The 15,779-nt window shown below is 43.0% G+C and overlaps 1 protein-coding gene across 1 annotated transcript; it reads right to left on the bottom strand.

Annotated features, from left to right (window-relative positions):
• Positions 1–603: 603 nt before the first annotated feature.
• LOC131496982 (protein SLFN14-like) lies at positions 604–14,793 on the bottom strand (the record flags this gene model as incomplete). Its single annotated transcript, XM_058702851.1, is given in 7 exon segments — positions 604–5,276; positions 5,278–5,617; positions 7,640–7,877; positions 7,880–8,353; positions 11,449–11,577; positions 13,351–13,826; positions 14,072–14,793. Coding segments are annotated over 7 exon segments (2,874 nt in total), but the record flags the coding sequence as incomplete, so codon positions are not given.
• Between the last annotated feature and the right edge of the window lie 986 nt (positions 14,794–15,779).

Below are 15,779 nucleotides of genomic sequence, written 5' to 3'. Positions count from 1 at the left end.
TGCCACTTCCTTCCACAACCCGCAGAAGTTACAGTTCCTTTGAGCTCTGGTTTGCTTGGTTTCTTTTGGGTGTCCATTTTAGAGATTGCAAGAATATTATAACATGGATTTAGCAATCATTTTTTTAACACTGAGAAAAGGTGTTGTGCACTAGAGGGAATTGAGTTTGAGATGTCACGAGCCAGATAATTAATTCCCAATCTTAACTGTTCATTGGAAACTTTCACAACCTTTTTTAAAAAAATGCAGATTCAAGAGCTCCTCCCACAGACATGTGGAATTCAACAATGAATCAATGAGTCAATAGTACTTTAAAGGTGATTCTATGGTCAGTCAGGCTTCGTTGTTGTTGTGTTTTTTGTTTTTTTTAAATTTTTTTTTCAACTTTTTTTTTTTTTTTTTTTTAATTTTTGGGACAGAGAGAGACAGAGTATGAACGGGGGAGGGGCAGAGAGAGAGGGAGACACAGAATCGGAAGCAGGCTCCAGGCTCTGAGCCATCAGCCCAGAGCCTGACGCGGGGCTCGAACTCACGGACCGCGAGATCGTGACCTGGCTGAAGTCGGACGCTTAACCGACTGCGCCACCCAGGCGCCCCGTTTTTTTTTTTTTTTAATGAAATTTTCTTTTACTAGACTCCCATTTCCTTTTTAAAAAAAATTTAATGTTTATTTATTTTTGAGAGAGAGATACAGAGGATGAGTGTGGGAGGGTCAGAGAGAGGGAAACACAGAATCCTAAGCAGGGCTCCAGGCTCTGAGCTGTCAGCACAGAGCCAGGGGTGGGGCCCAAACTCAGGAACCTTGATATCATGACCCTATCCGAGGTCTGATGCTCAACCAACTGAGCCACACAGGCGCCCCTCCCATTTCTTCTTCTTTTTTTTTTTTTTTTTTTAAGTTTATTTATTTTCAGAGAGAGAGAGAGAGCGTGAGCAGGGCAGGGACAAACAGTGGAGAGAGAGAATCCCAAGTAGGCTGGTCACTGCAAGCACAGAGCCCAAGCAGGGCTCATTCCCACAAACTGTGATATAATGAACCCAGGTGAAATCGAGGGTAGGATGCTTAACCGACTGGGCCACCCAGGCACCCCCCAGACTCCCATTTCCTATCTCTCATTACCACAGTCTACTGGCTCACTATTCATGGTGGATTGCCATAGAAATTACTAGTATTAGTAATTAGTATTAGATTGTCACAAAAACCCAATTTGTACCAAATCTGGCCAGTGTCATTACTTCATGATATTGCCTACATGTGGCAAGCAGAGGGGTAGTTATCTGATTGAGAAAAGTAATACAATACACAAATTAGCTTAGAGTCACAGCATTTCAAAAAATCATGCTTGAGAAGTATCCACTGAGAAAAACCCACAAGAGCCCAGGGGATGTCTTAATAGCCACTGCTCACAGAGGCTACTAAGTGTTGTGTCACACCCTGTCCCAATAAGCATTTCTAGTACCCCCTCAGCCCTAGGAAGAAACTAAGCTTCCCAAGGGTTAAGTAACATTGTTGATAAAGTAATTTCTCATAATCACCTAATCACCATCTGACCGTGTGCCTGGCTCTGAGAATTTAGCGGGGGTTCGATAGCTACTGTCTGTTGACTCTTGGGTTTGTACCAAGCACATGAAACAAAGCATTTAATCTTTACAACAACCATCTGAGGGATATACTGTTGTTTTTTTGCATTTTATACAGAAAATTCGGTTAAGCCGCCCAGATTACATTTGGGTGCTTGAGTCTGAAATTTGAACCTTGTCATGTCTGACTCTGAAACCCATGCAAGTGCACTAGTTACATCTGGGGAAATAAAGATATGTAAGTGACCATCCTTACTCTCAAGGAGCTCCCAGTCTGATTGGAAGAGAAGGGTGTATACATCTATTTCAGGACAGAAAGAAAAGACTTGGAGAAGGGGTCAATAGTTCTCAACCCTGGTGGCATATAAGAATCATCTGGACGACTTTTAATAAATACCGATGCTCAAGCCCATGCCTAGAGATGCTTATTTAATTGGGTGTTTGCCCTCATCACTGGTATATTTTAAAGCCCCTTTGCCCCCGTACAAACGATTTTCAGGAGTAGCCAGGGCTGAGAACCACTGAGTTAGACCTTCTACTTTAAGCCAGAGTGAGTTATTGAAGTAGACTAAGAACTGATAGACTCTCAAATTCAATATATAAAACAATTATTTTTATTTGTATTGTTTTGTTTATAATATTTATTTTGGAGAGAGAGACAGAGCGTGAGCAAGGGAGGGACAGAGAGAGGGAGACACAGAATCTGAAGCAGGCTCCAGGTTCCGAGCTGCCAGCATAGAGAAGGGTGCAGGGCTTGAACTCACGAAGTGCAAGATCATGACCTGAGCCAAAGTCGGATGCTTAACCAACTGAGCCACCCAGGTGCTCCTGAAATAATTATTTTTAAAATGAATTATTTTATCAGATTATATAATGTATACATACAGTTTAAAAAGTTAAATCGTACTGAGGCTTATGACTAAAATATAGCAGTTCCCTGTTTTTTCCATTCCCCTAATCCCTCCTCACTTGACTCTTTAAATTAATTTTAGAGAATTCACACACCTCCCATTATCCAAATGTTAATGCAGTGGTGTCTTTTGCTTCATCAGAAAAGAATTACTTGCTGAACTTTATTTCTCCCACCCAAAGTACCCAAATATCCCCAAGAAACGGTAAAAGGGAGGAAATGTCAAGTAACAGAAGCAGGAAGAGGCAGGGAGGGGAGAAGTTCTTCTGTTCAGTCCATGGTCAGTAAAGCTGACCATTAGGTTTCAGACTGGCCTGTCTGATCCTCTCCCATCTCTTGGAAAGGTGATGGGCTTTATGTGAAATTATAGCCAAAGGAATATTTCCACACTTTCTTTTGCATTCATGCCTGCCCAGCATCAATAAAGTTTTCTGAAACCTTTCTAGAAATTAAAAGCAATCTGGAGGGGCACCTGGGTGTCTCAGTCGGTTAAGCGTCCAACTTCAGCTCAGGTTACAATCTCACTGTTTGTGGGTTCCAGCCCTGCATCAGGCTCTGCTGACAGCCTGATTCAGATTCTGTGTCTCCCTCTCTCTCTGCCCCTCCCCAGCTCATGCTCTGTCTCTCTCTGCCTCTCAAACACAAATAAAAGTTGAAAAGCAATCTGGAAGCTGGAATATTTCCAAAGCAACTTAAAAATCCTTACAAACAGGAAAGCAAGTTTGCATTGAAGAGCACGGCATTGGCTTAGCTGTTTGGGGAGCTGACCAGAGAAAGGGAACTGTGTTTTATTTCTACTTCACATACAGTGGAAAGAAAACATGATAGGAGAGTATTACGTAGATCTTGTTATGCTGACAGCTACTTCTCTGGCACAGTTTAGAATGACTTTGGCACTATCCTCAAAAAGTTTTTAAGCTAGAGAATGGCTGCAAAAGGAGAGACCAAATTTAGGTCAGGGGGATGGCGAACGTTTAATTTGAGGAGTTGGCCTTTTGAACAAAGACTTGATCGACAAGCTAGGATTTCAGCAGGTAGAGGGGCAGACAAGGCTTTGAAGGCAGAGAAGAGAAGCACAGCCAGAAGCCAGGAGTGGGTAGGGATGGCATGGGTGGTAGAGTTGCCATCCAGGCTCCCTGTTGATTAAAATTAACACCAAATCATAATGGAAGAGCTCAGGGATGTGCAAAGGCCTCTTACAGACAGACCATTTCCCAGGCCAGCAGCAGAGGATAAGCAGTTTTGAGCCTAGGTGAACATATGAACAGGTAGAGGATGAACATGAGCAATCTGTGTGTGTGTGTGTGTGTGTGTGTGTGTGTGTTGGGAGGAGTAAGGGGAGGGTTGGTGGTCAACCTGAAAACTTTGGAAACTAGGAGAGAAGAAAAATAAATTTGCTTTATTTTGTAAACCTGACCTGTCTGAGTCCTTGTCGTGGAAATATCCCTATTTTAGAGATGACTGCACTAGTCGAATATTGCCTAGACTCTTCACACATTTGAATGGGATCCCCATTGCTGCAAAGCTATGCTCATAATTTGGCTTCCAATGTTGCCATTGAATATATGGATTAGCAAAAGCATCTGGCCCACTTACTACTACAGTACTCACTATAAACTGACAGGGTGACATTTTCATGTGTGTGTTGGTCTTTTGTGAGCTTGACTGGCATCAAACCATCTCCAAGAGACCAATCCATGCTTAGTGCAAAGAGGAAATCAAGTTGTGGGCCCATGAAGCTCGAGACCCATAGCCAGTATGAGGTACTCAATAAGGTGCTGCCCCTGAGATACCCGGTTAAAGTAAGTAGCCTGGGGGGCATCCTCCCTCCCACTCCCAAAATGGGTCAGCAAGGCTGGGCTGCCTTAGACGCCTTGGGAGAGGAGGTATAACAAAGGACGCATTAGGAGAGGAAGTCAGGGTGTGTCATGGAAAGCCTTGAGAATTGGTTTGGCTTCTAGCCTGCAGGGCCTCCCTACAGATACATTGGCAGGGAATGCCACACAGTTAGTTCCCCATTTAAGGAGAACCGCTGGTGCCTGAAAGATGGACTGGATAGGAAAACCAGAGGCAGGGGACCAATCATCAGTCTGCCATAGTGTATAGGAGGAGGAAAAGGACAGTAACAGCATACAGAGTGAAAGGTCACTCCCAAGAGACATTTCTTGGCTCCACACGGTACTTACTGTGCCTTGACTTTCTCACTTGCAATATGTGAGAAGGAGTAGCTGCCACCTCCCCCAGAGAAGAGACTCTGCTCTTTCTGGCACCTGTATTGTTAAAATAATTTTCAAAAAGCTGCCCTCTTTTCATAAAGCACGTAGAGGTGTTTAATGGCTCATGAGGCAAAACGGAGCTCATGTGCTTCTTCTGACAGTGCACATTCTGGACTCAGCCCAAACGCAATCTTCCTCTCCAGGCCTGAAAACTGTTGAATACGGTCTAAGATGATGTGACTGCCCCAAACACCGGAGGCCTGGCTGAACACAACCTTCGTTGCTCCAGGGGTTACAAATAATTCCACTGCTTTTAGCAGTGCAGGCTCATAGCGTCCTCTGTCCTCCCTTTTCCTGCACAGAACAGCTATGTCTTTGGGCAGGTAGCCACATTGGAACAGGTGGTGACACCTTTCCGCCACGTGTTTCACAATTTGTTCCATAGTGAGGCCAGTCTCTGTGTCATCCACCCCAGGCAGACCCTGGGCACATACTGCTTCCTTGTAGGCAGTTTCCCTGAACAATGGCAGTGTGTCTGGGGACCTGCCAGAGGGCAGATTTGCTCTGATCCCTTCTCATTTCTTCTTTCGTGACCGTTGCTATTTCCAGAGCACAGTGGATCCCATTGGTGATTGTTTTTCGAGGAAACTGAGCAGATGAAGGGGGGAGGCCATTAATATCTGCATGATGGACTTGGAAAGGGTCCAGAAAAACCCAGAGAATCCCATGATGAAGGTTTTCACTCCCAGCTCCCCTCACCTTTGGAAGGGTGATGCTCCTGGCCTTCAAGTACTAGTCTCCATATTTACTGCAGAAATTCTCAGTCTCATCCATCACTATGTGTTTAACCTCTAGGAACTCCCCTTGTAAGAAGGTTTTCTGAGTCACAACTCTGCAGGTGGTTTGTTGGCTAGAGGATGAAAGAGAGAATAAGGTTTCAGGCATATATACAAAGGGAACACCATATGCATCACTATCTACATCGGAATTAGAAGCTCGTTCTCATCTGGAGACTGATTCATTGACTCAGTGGTGTCCTAAACACTACAAAACTACTCTACTTACAAGTTACCTGATAGAATACATAAACTGCAAACTCTACTCTTTGGGGTTATCTAATTAAATCTGCACATGAAAATTTTTGAAATGAACCCAGGTAGGAGATTTCATTTCTATTACTAGTCCATTTCTGCTGCTTGACAATCCCTAAAGACAGGCTCATTACATTGACAGCAAATCTCAAAAGCAATTTCCACTTGTTACTATCATTGCTTAACTTTCTTCCTTTTTAGAGCAGGCGAGCAGGTCCCTGGAGGCATAATTTTTATGTGCAAAAGAGGTATGGGCTAGGATGAATTCCTATCTAAAGCAAATCCTATTTCCCCACTTACTGGTAGTACAAAACCAAAGCCTTTTTAGATTTTGGTAAGGAAAACATCAGGAAGTTGCTGAGTTCCATGACATGTCAAGTAAGATAGAAAATCTACAGGGCTATGCCTCTCTGGGACTGCTACTCTGTTTACTTAGCTCAATTTTCCTTTGTAGTATGTTTTAGTGTACTAGAGGAGGAGGAACAAATTAGAGGAGGCAAGAAACAGCCAATTTCGTTATATAGATAGATATAGGTAATTTTTTCAAAGTAAAGTTGGTTGTTTCTTTCCTCTAATTTAGATCCAAATAACATCATTCATTCCTATAGATTTCCTGATTTACATATGCAGTCCTTGGGGATTTACTCCCCCTATGCCCTGAATCACAGCTACTTACGTTCTCATGTACCTGTTTCGACTGTGTAGACTTCTTGAAGTAAAGCACCGATTCTTAGCCCCCTCATATTAGGGGTTCAATAAACAGCTTGTTGAATTTGCTTTTTGACTGGGATATTTTTAATCTTACCCATACAGCACAGCCCTTAGCACAGTTTACAAGATCCTCCATAATTCGGAATCTACTTCCTTTCTAACTTCAACACCTGCTACATACCTCTACTCCCTCCCTACTCCAGTAAGACCTACCATTCTGATTCTCTCATGTGCTTTTGCACTTGCTGTGTGCCCTTTGCCTAAAAAGCCCTCCACTTCTCCTACTGACTTCTTAAGAGTGTGCCAAAGGATCCTTCACCCAGGACTATTTGCTGGCCAACCTCCAACCTAAGTTAAAATAAGCATATCCTTATTATCATATTAATTATGCAACATTCAATTTGCTTATTTTTTTCTTATCTCCCTTATTGGATCTTCAGGGCCCCATCTTCAATATGTTTTTCCCTGGTAACACTAAATGTACACATTCCTAGCATATAAGTGGGGCCCCAAAAGATTTATTGGGTACATAAGTAAACCAAACCAAAAATTAAAGTGAGTTTGCCCTCATTTGCTAGATTGTATAACAACCAATTTTTTTTTTTTACTACACTGAAAGGTAAAGACTTAAATCAGAGGCAAATTTGCATGTTTTCTGCAATTGTCGATTCAGAATAAGTCAAACAAATGAAAACAGTTTATAAACAAAATGAAATGGGTATTTAAATTCAAGTTCCTGTTAGGTATAATGTCTAATTAACTGAAATACTCTATGACTTTGAAGCATTAAATATCAAGCAAAATGTATATTTAAAACAAAACAGGCTTATTTCCACTTTTCTTAAAGTTAAGGCCAGAGATTGTAGGGAAAAAAATGTTTCTAGTTAAAGAAATTTAAAGTGATATATAGTTGGCTAATTTGTAATGAGATGTTTAAACCTGAGCATTACATAGTACCCATTTGTAGCTCAACTACCTGATCATTTGGAGATGTGTATAGGGTTTGGGCTCTCACATTTATGCAGCTAAGGCCTCACAACATCTTAAACTAGAAATGCAGATTCCTCTTGAGATACTGTCGAAAAGACTGACTAAATATGTTTATCATGTTGAGTCAGTGGCCCTCTTACATCACATAATCCTTTAAAGAGTCACTTTCACAAACATAAAGGATCTCTTTTGGTTTGCAGTGCAACAAATGCTTAATTTTCTCCACGATCTTTATGGCTAGGGCTGTCTTCCTGGTTCCTGGAAGGCAGTGTATAAACAATTCTCACGGCTCCTGAAGGCTTTCTGAAAGCAACTCACATTGCTCCTCTATGAGCAAGTTGAAAAATTCACAGCCCAGCTGGTCACTCAGAAGAGATTGGAACACAGTGAGACTATGATAAAGGCTGGCAACAAGTCTTCCATTTCATCCTTGGCAGCAAGCCTGTAGGACTGGGGGTAGTGAACAGGGATTTCATTGGGGCTGCACTGTGTGCTGGACAGGTGCATCAACCTTGGGATAGCACACACTTTCCCTGTGTAACTACCAACGGTTCCCAGTTTCTGCTTTAACTGATGAACAGTGTTTCGGCCATATTCAAGCCCTCCAATCCAACCGGGGCGTATTAAGATCGTATAGAGTACCAGGGGACTGTTAACTGCTATTAGAAGAGCGTCGCACAGGACATCCCGGTCTTTCCTTAAGCCAACATCACTGGCCCAGCTTCTAGAAAATATCACAATCCCCTGAGAACAAGGATATATCTGTGTCTTCATTAATTCCTTGAGTGCTTTATGATCTGAGAAGAGTTTCTTACAGAGGGATACTGGTTTAAACTGTATCTCTTCCTGTGTCACTGAAAATGCAAGAAATAGAAATTACAAACTAAAATTTACAAAAGCATATTGTAAGTATTCCTGCAACATCATAGGAAGAAAGGAATCTAGCCATGGAACTATGGGTTTCCTCGTCTACAAAGAAAGCACCCCCTCTTTATTTTGATGTAGCCCAATAATTTATTTTTGCCTTTGTTTCCCTTGGCTCAGGAGACATATCTAGAAAGACCTGGTAATCACAATACTGGGTATTTACCCAAAGAATATGAAAACGCTAATTCAAAGGGATATAGGCACCCCTATGTTTATTATTGCAGCGTTACTTACAATAGCCAAACTATGGAAGCAGCCCAAATGTCCATTGATAGTTGAATGGATAAAGATGTGAGAAATATATATATATATATATATATATATATATATATATATACACATGGAAATATATATATACACATGGAGATATATATATATATATATATATATATATATATATATATATAGAATATTTTTGGCCATAGAATGAAATCTTGCCATTTGCAATGACATGGATGGATCTAGAGAGTATTATGCTAAGTGAAATAAGTCAGTTAAAGAAATAAAAATACCATATGATTTCAGTCATATGTGGAATTTAATAAACAAAACAAATGAACAAAGAGGGGAAAAGACACAAACCAAAAAACAGACTTTTAACTATAGAGAACAATCAGATGGTTATCCCAGGAGAGGTGGGTGGAGGCATGGATATGAAGGGGATTAAGAGTACACTTATCTTGGGGTGCCTGGGTGGCTCAGTCAGTTGAGCACGAACTTTGGCTCAGGTTATGATCTCACAGCTTGTGAGTTCGAGCTCTGCATTGAGCTCTGTGCTGACAGCTCAGAGCCTGGAGCCTGCTTTGGATTCTGTCTCTCTCTCTTGCCCTTCCCACACTTGCATTTTTTTAAAAACGTGTTTTTTAAACATTAAAAAAAGAATACACTTATCATTTTTTAAAAATTTTAACATTTATTGATTTTTGGAGAGACTGGGTGTGAGTGGGGGAGGGGCAGAGAGAGAGGGAGACACAGAATCTGAGGCAGGCTTCAGGCTGTCAGCACAGAGCCTGAGGCAGGGCTCGAACTCACAGACCACAAGATCATGACCTAAGCTGAAGTCCGGTGCTTAACTGACTGAAGCCACCCAGGCGCCCCAAGAGTACACTTATCTTTTTTTTTTTTAATTTTTTTTTTCAACGTTTTTAATTTATTTTTGGGACAGAGAGAGACAGAGCATGAACGGGGGAGGGGCAGAGACAGAGGGAGACACAGAAGCGGAAACAGGCTCCAGGCTCTGAGCCATCAGCCCAGAGCCTGACGCGGGGCTCGAACTCACGGACCGCGAGATCGTGACCTGGCTGAAGTCGGACGCTTAACCGACTGCGCCACCCAGGCGCCCCAAGAGTACACTTATCTTGATGAGCACTGAGTAATATATGGAACTGCTGAATCACTGTATTGTACACCTGAAACTAATGTAACACTGTAATTAGCTACTCTGGAATTAAAATTTTAAATTAACTCAATAATTTTTAAAAAGAGAAAGCACCCCCTCTTCACAGGCCAGGACTACAAATTTCCTATTTCTGGCAGCTCTTGTGCAGGAGAAGGCAATAGGGAGGAGTCTTCACAGAATAGAATAGCCTCCTGGTACCTTCTCCTCAACCCCAAGTGGTCCACTACTGTTAGGAAGGTATTTCTTCCGGCTAAGGGGTGTGTGTGTGTGTGTGTGTGTGTGTGTGTGTGTGTGTGTACCTGGTGCTTTAGGGATCCAAGAACTTTCCTTCAGGACATTGATTCTTAACTTGTGGCAGTTTTGCCCCTGGGGGACATTTGGCAATATCTGGAATATTTTTTGTCATAGCTGGAGAAGGTGCTACCAGCGTCTAGTGAGTAGAGGGCAGAAATGCTGCTAAATATCCAACAAAGTCACAGGGCAGCCCCCCTCAACAAAAATTATCGAGCTCGAATATCAATAGTGCCAAGATTGAGAAGCTCTGCCTTAGGAAGAGTCCAGGTGACCCCATGGTTCACCTCTCTCTTTTATTTTTAAAATTTTTTTTTCACTGTTTATTTTTGAATGAGAGAGACAGAGAGTGAGCAGCAGAAAGAGAAGGAGACACAGAATCCGAAGCAGGCTCCAGGCTCTGAGCAGTCAGCACAGAGCCTGACGGGGGGCTCGAACTTACAGACCGTGAGATCATGACCTGAGCCAAAGTCAGATGCTTAACCTATTAAGCCACCCAGGCACTCCAGTTCACCTCTTTCTGATTGGAAAGCCAGGGGCAGCTGTGGTATAGACTTAAAGAATTTAAGGGGCGCCTGGGTGGCGCAGTCGGTTAAGCGTCCGACTTCAGCCAGGTCACGATTTCGCGGTCTGTGAGTTCGAGCCCCGCGTCGGGCTCTGGGCTGATGGCTCGGAGCCTGGAGCCTGTTTCCGATTCTGTGTCTCCCTCTGTCTCTGCCCCTCCCCCGTTCATGCTCTGTCTCTCTCTGTCCCAAAAATAAATAAAAAACGTTGAAAAAAAAAAAAAGAATTTAAGAGAATTCCTATATTTTCTCAAATTTGGAAAACAAAAGCCATACGTGACTGGAAGCCCCAAAGCACACAGAAATAGTGTGGATACAATAACTGAGAAACAAGAGTCCATCGTATATATTATTTCAGGACCATTATGTCTACATTTGACCTCCTTTAAGGACTAATTGCCTTGGACTAATTGCTACCAATTCCTCCCAATTTATTATTTTTTGTAAACCCTATGTTCAATGTGGGGCTCAAACTCATGACCCCAAGATCAAGAGTTTCACGCTCTACCAACTGAGCCAGGCAGGCACTCCCCAACTTTATTATTATTATTATTATTGTTACTATTTTAACTTTAATTTAATTTTGTTTTTTTAGGGTTCATGTCCAGCGTGGAGCCCAATGCAGGACTTGAATTCACAACCCTGAATCAAGACCTAGGCTGAGGTCAAGAGTCAGATGCTTAACCAACTGAGCCACCCAGACGCGCCCCCATTCTCCAACTCAGTTTTAGAAAGCAAAGTCCCTTCAGCTATAATGAAGAAGGAATACCTGGAAACAGACATTGTTGTAGAGGTCTCTTAAATTCCAGGACTTTTTTGGGAGATGATGGGCTTCCTAGGGCTGATGGAGCTGGTGAACTCAGGTGAAAGCTGTAGTCAGTGGCCAGACTGGAAATTGCTAAACAAACACACGGCAAGTTGTTTCAGATGAAAAAAGAAAACTCTTTTTCATTGCCCTTACTACTGTTGACGTGAGATGTGCAGCGTGCCTGAGCCACTCACGCTTTCTACGCCTCAAACAGTTCACATATGTTAGGAAATGAAGACTGGGGACTCTTGGAGTGTCACGCATCTTCTAAGTCACTATGTGGCTCATTTTGGGCAAGTCATTTCCTCTCTCTCGTGCGAACGTGAGCTGGTGGCCCCTAACGTTTCCTTCTAGCTCTGATATTCTGATTCTGGGTCACCCCTAAAAGGAAAGGCTGCTGGTGGCTGATCAGAAAAAGGTTAGCACAGTATTTTTTTTTTTATTTTGTTATAGTTTGTTTAAACCCCCATTCAAGGTTTAGTTGGATCAGAAAGCGGCAGGATCTCTAGATTGGGGTGTGTGTCTATAAGAAAAGTAAACTCAAATTTAGGACAGGAGAATGATTTAGCAAAATCACTCGAGTCTTGATCCCAGCTTCTCTTATCAAATTTGGAACATATTGACCATGAAGACAAACTGAACTGTAAGTCCTTTATGGGTTGATTAGAAATCACCAGGGCTGATTCTGAGCCAAATTGTAAGGGAGGTGAAAACACTATGAGTCCTTCTTCCCCTCCCCCATCCCCTGCTCAGCATCTCCTTTTACATCGGGTTTTCCCCATTTGGTAGTGCCCCAAGCCCACTGGTTGAAGACATTAGCTCTTAATGTTACAGAAACCATTCAAATTTGTCAACAAGCTTCCCTTAAAGGAATTAGTGGAGGGGCACCTGGGTGGCTCAGTTGGTTGGGCAACCAACTTCGGCTCAGGTCATGATCAGCCGGCTGGTGGGTTTAAGCCCCACATCAGGCTCTGTGCTGACAGCTCAGAGCCTGGAGCCTGCTTTTGGATTCTATGTCTCCCTCTCTCTCTGCCCCTCCCCCACTCATGCACGCTCTCTCTCTCTCTCTCTCTCTCTCTAAGAATAAATAAATATTAAAAGAAATTTTTTAAAAAAAGAATCAGTATGGGGCGCCTGGGTGGCGCAGTCGGTTAAGCGTCCGACTTCAGCCAGGTCACGATCTCGCGGTCCGTGAGTTCGAGCCCCGCGTCAGGCTCTGGGCTGATGGCTCAGAGCCTGGAGCCTGTTTCCACTTCTGTGCCTCCCTCTCTCTCTGCCCCTCCCCCGTTCATGCTCTGTCTCTCTCTGTCCCAAAAATAAATAAAAAACGTTGAAAAAAAAAATTTAAAAAAAGAATCAGTGAATTCATCCTTAAACAGTGTTTCTCCCAAATACTGACTTCAGAGTGACCCTGTTGATTAATGTTTTTGACTAGAAAACCAGCCTACAAAATTCTTTCAACAGGCAGTTACCGTGCATAAGGGAACTTTCACTAATTCATAGCTGATCGGATAAACTTCCAAAAGTGGACCAAAATCCAAGCATTTCTTGACCTCAAAGAGTTTATATTCTGGGTCTCTGGAGCTGAAAATATTTTTTTAGGATTGTATTTTTAAGTAATCTCCACACCTGCCGTGGGGCCTAAACTCACAAACCCAAGATCAAGAGTTACACACTCCACTGACTGAGCCAGCCAGGCACTCTGGAACTGAAAATATTTTCAAAAGAACGCTGTAAAGGGAGAATATTTGTAAGCAAAATTGCTTTCTATCCTTCAACGAAATTACCTGACCAAATACCCATGGAAGACACAGAAGGCGTTCCTCCCTGGCTGACTAGATTATGACTTCTCTTCTGCTTTACCTGACTGAATATCCAGCATCATGGCCACCCAGTGCTCCACCGTCAGCCTTGTGACAGAATTGTCCCTCATGATCCAGGAATCCGGGGCCTCTGTGAATACTACACAGCAGAAGGGCCCCATGTGAACCACATAGACATAGCCGTACAGGACATCGTTTTGGTACACATTCAAGGTTTTGGTTGTGAAATGCACCTTTGGCTTCTCACAGCAGAAGTGGAAGGTTGGCAATTTTTCTACACAGCTTTCTATTTCCCTTTTTAGTAAGTCAGGGTTCACTTTTTCTCTCTGACAGCCAAACACTTCTTTGTTCTTATCATCTACTCCAATAATTAGGTATCCCCCGAGGGTGTTGGCCAACGCAGAAACGTAATGAGGCAGCATTTCTTTAATCCGAGGGACAATCTTTCTGGTGGTGAACCTTTTAAGCTCCACACGTGTTGACTCCGTAACATTGAGTCTCTCCTTATACAGGAGCCTGTCCTTTTGTTTTTTTAATTTTTTTTTTAATTTTTTTTAATGTTTATTTATTTTTGAGAGAGAGACAGAGCATGAGCAGGGGAGGAACAGAGAGAGAAGGAGACACAGAATCTGAAACAGGCTCCAGGCTCTGAGCTGTCAGCACAGAGCCCTACACGGGGCTCGAACTCACAAACCATGAGATCATGACCTGAGCCGAAGCTGGATGCTCAACCGACTGAGCCACCCAGGCGCCCCAGGAACCTGTCCTTTTGAAACAGTTCTGAGGCAGACACCCTCCTATCTTCCTCTTCCTGAATGTATCCATAAGGAACTTTCTGAGAACTCCACTCCTTCACCCTTGATCTTCTTCTTTGGGCTCTAGACTGCTTCTCTCTGAGAAGCTCCAAGGCACTGCTGGCGCTCAGGTTGACAGTGGAAGTCACAGCTCTCTGGTAGAGATTGGAACGCAAGCTGCAAATCCTTAGGGGGAGGCTGGAGACATCTGGGCTCCAGGACTTTACAAAAATCAGGAGATTGTGCCCCTGCTGCATGTAGTCAAGGTATTTCTGTGAACCTGAAGGAAGGAGCTTCTGAAAAGAAGTTTCCAGGTCCTGCCCCAGCCCATGGCATCGTTAACTGTAGGTTTTATCATCAATCTCTGCTTTGATCACACCCCCTCCAGAATTTAACAGCGCACAGGTAGCTTGGATGATTTTCGCATTCTCCATTCTTTTCAGATAGCTACTGGCCATCTTCTTCCTGCTCTCTTCTCCAAAAGTCATCCTGCCCACGTGTACAACTGTCTTGGGATAGAGCATTTCCATGTCGGTCTGGACGCCATCCAGCCCAGCAGTCCCTCTGTGCTCCAAACAATAACAGAAAGGGGTTCCAGGAAATGACTTGGACAGAAATGTGGTTTCTACATTAACAAGAATCCTGGAGATTACAATGTTTTCTTTGAATTTACAGATTACTGGAGATACAGTTTAACATTGGAAACACTCTTTGATATTACTATTTTCTAACAACGTTGCAAGCTCCCAAGCCTTTCCAGCATGAACAGGTATAGGTAAAGATGAATGTTTAATATTTTGCCATAACAGAAAGATTCCATTGCTGAAACTGTTAGTTGTTTTTCATTTAAAGTCAGGAAGCAACAACAGTGAGCCCAGAGATAAAGGGCACGGATTGGCACAGGAGCCAAAGCAAGCTATACAGAATATGCAGAGGCAGAAGTTGAGCCAAAAGTTGCTCCTATTTATAATTCAAAGGGAAAGGAAGGCAATAGAGAACTAAGGGAGAATAGTTCTGGGGTATATGTGATGTGGTCTTACTATAAAAACAAACATAAAAGTTGGTGTTCTTTATGCACTATTTTATACATTTAAAACATTTGACTCCTGGAAGAATGTCTATTGATACCAAATGCAGAAACCGTTATAGCTTCTCAAACCTTCTTCTAAAAATACGTTTCTTCATACACAGTGTGAAGTAGGAGCAGGAGTGTTCTTTCTCTTCTAAATAGTTCTACCCTGTGCTGGGGGAGCCTCCAAGGCTCAGAAGAAAACGTGAGCCTTTGGAACATAGTCCTTAAACTATGGTCGATTTCCCTTTTTGCTTCACGGACCAGAGAGCAGCCATCCAATTTGAACTCAGGGCTCTGAAGCAAATGTTTCACAAACGGCCTTGTTAGCTCTTATTTTTTTTTATTTTTTTTTAACATTTTTTATTTATTTTTGGGACAGAGAGAGACAGAGCATGAACGGGGGAGGGGCAGAGAGAGAGGGAGACACAGAATCGGAAACAGGCTCCAGGCTCCGAGCCATCGGCCCAGAGCCTGACGCGGGGCTCGAACTCACGGACCGCGAGATCGTGACCTGGCTGAAGTCGGACGCTTAACCGACTGCGCCACCCAGGCGCCCCTTGTTAGCTCTTATTAATTGCAAAGCAAAATATTTACTAAACCAAA

Source organism: Neofelis nebulosa, chromosome 16, assembly GCF_028018385.1.
Source record: "Neofelis nebulosa isolate mNeoNeb1 chromosome 16, mNeoNeb1.pri, whole genome shotgun sequence".
Taxonomy (NCBI): Eukaryota; Metazoa; Chordata; class Mammalia; order Carnivora; family Felidae; genus Neofelis; species Neofelis nebulosa.
The sequence above is the reverse complement of the archived record's forward strand: the minus strand, read 5'-3'. Positions and strand labels throughout refer to the sequence as shown.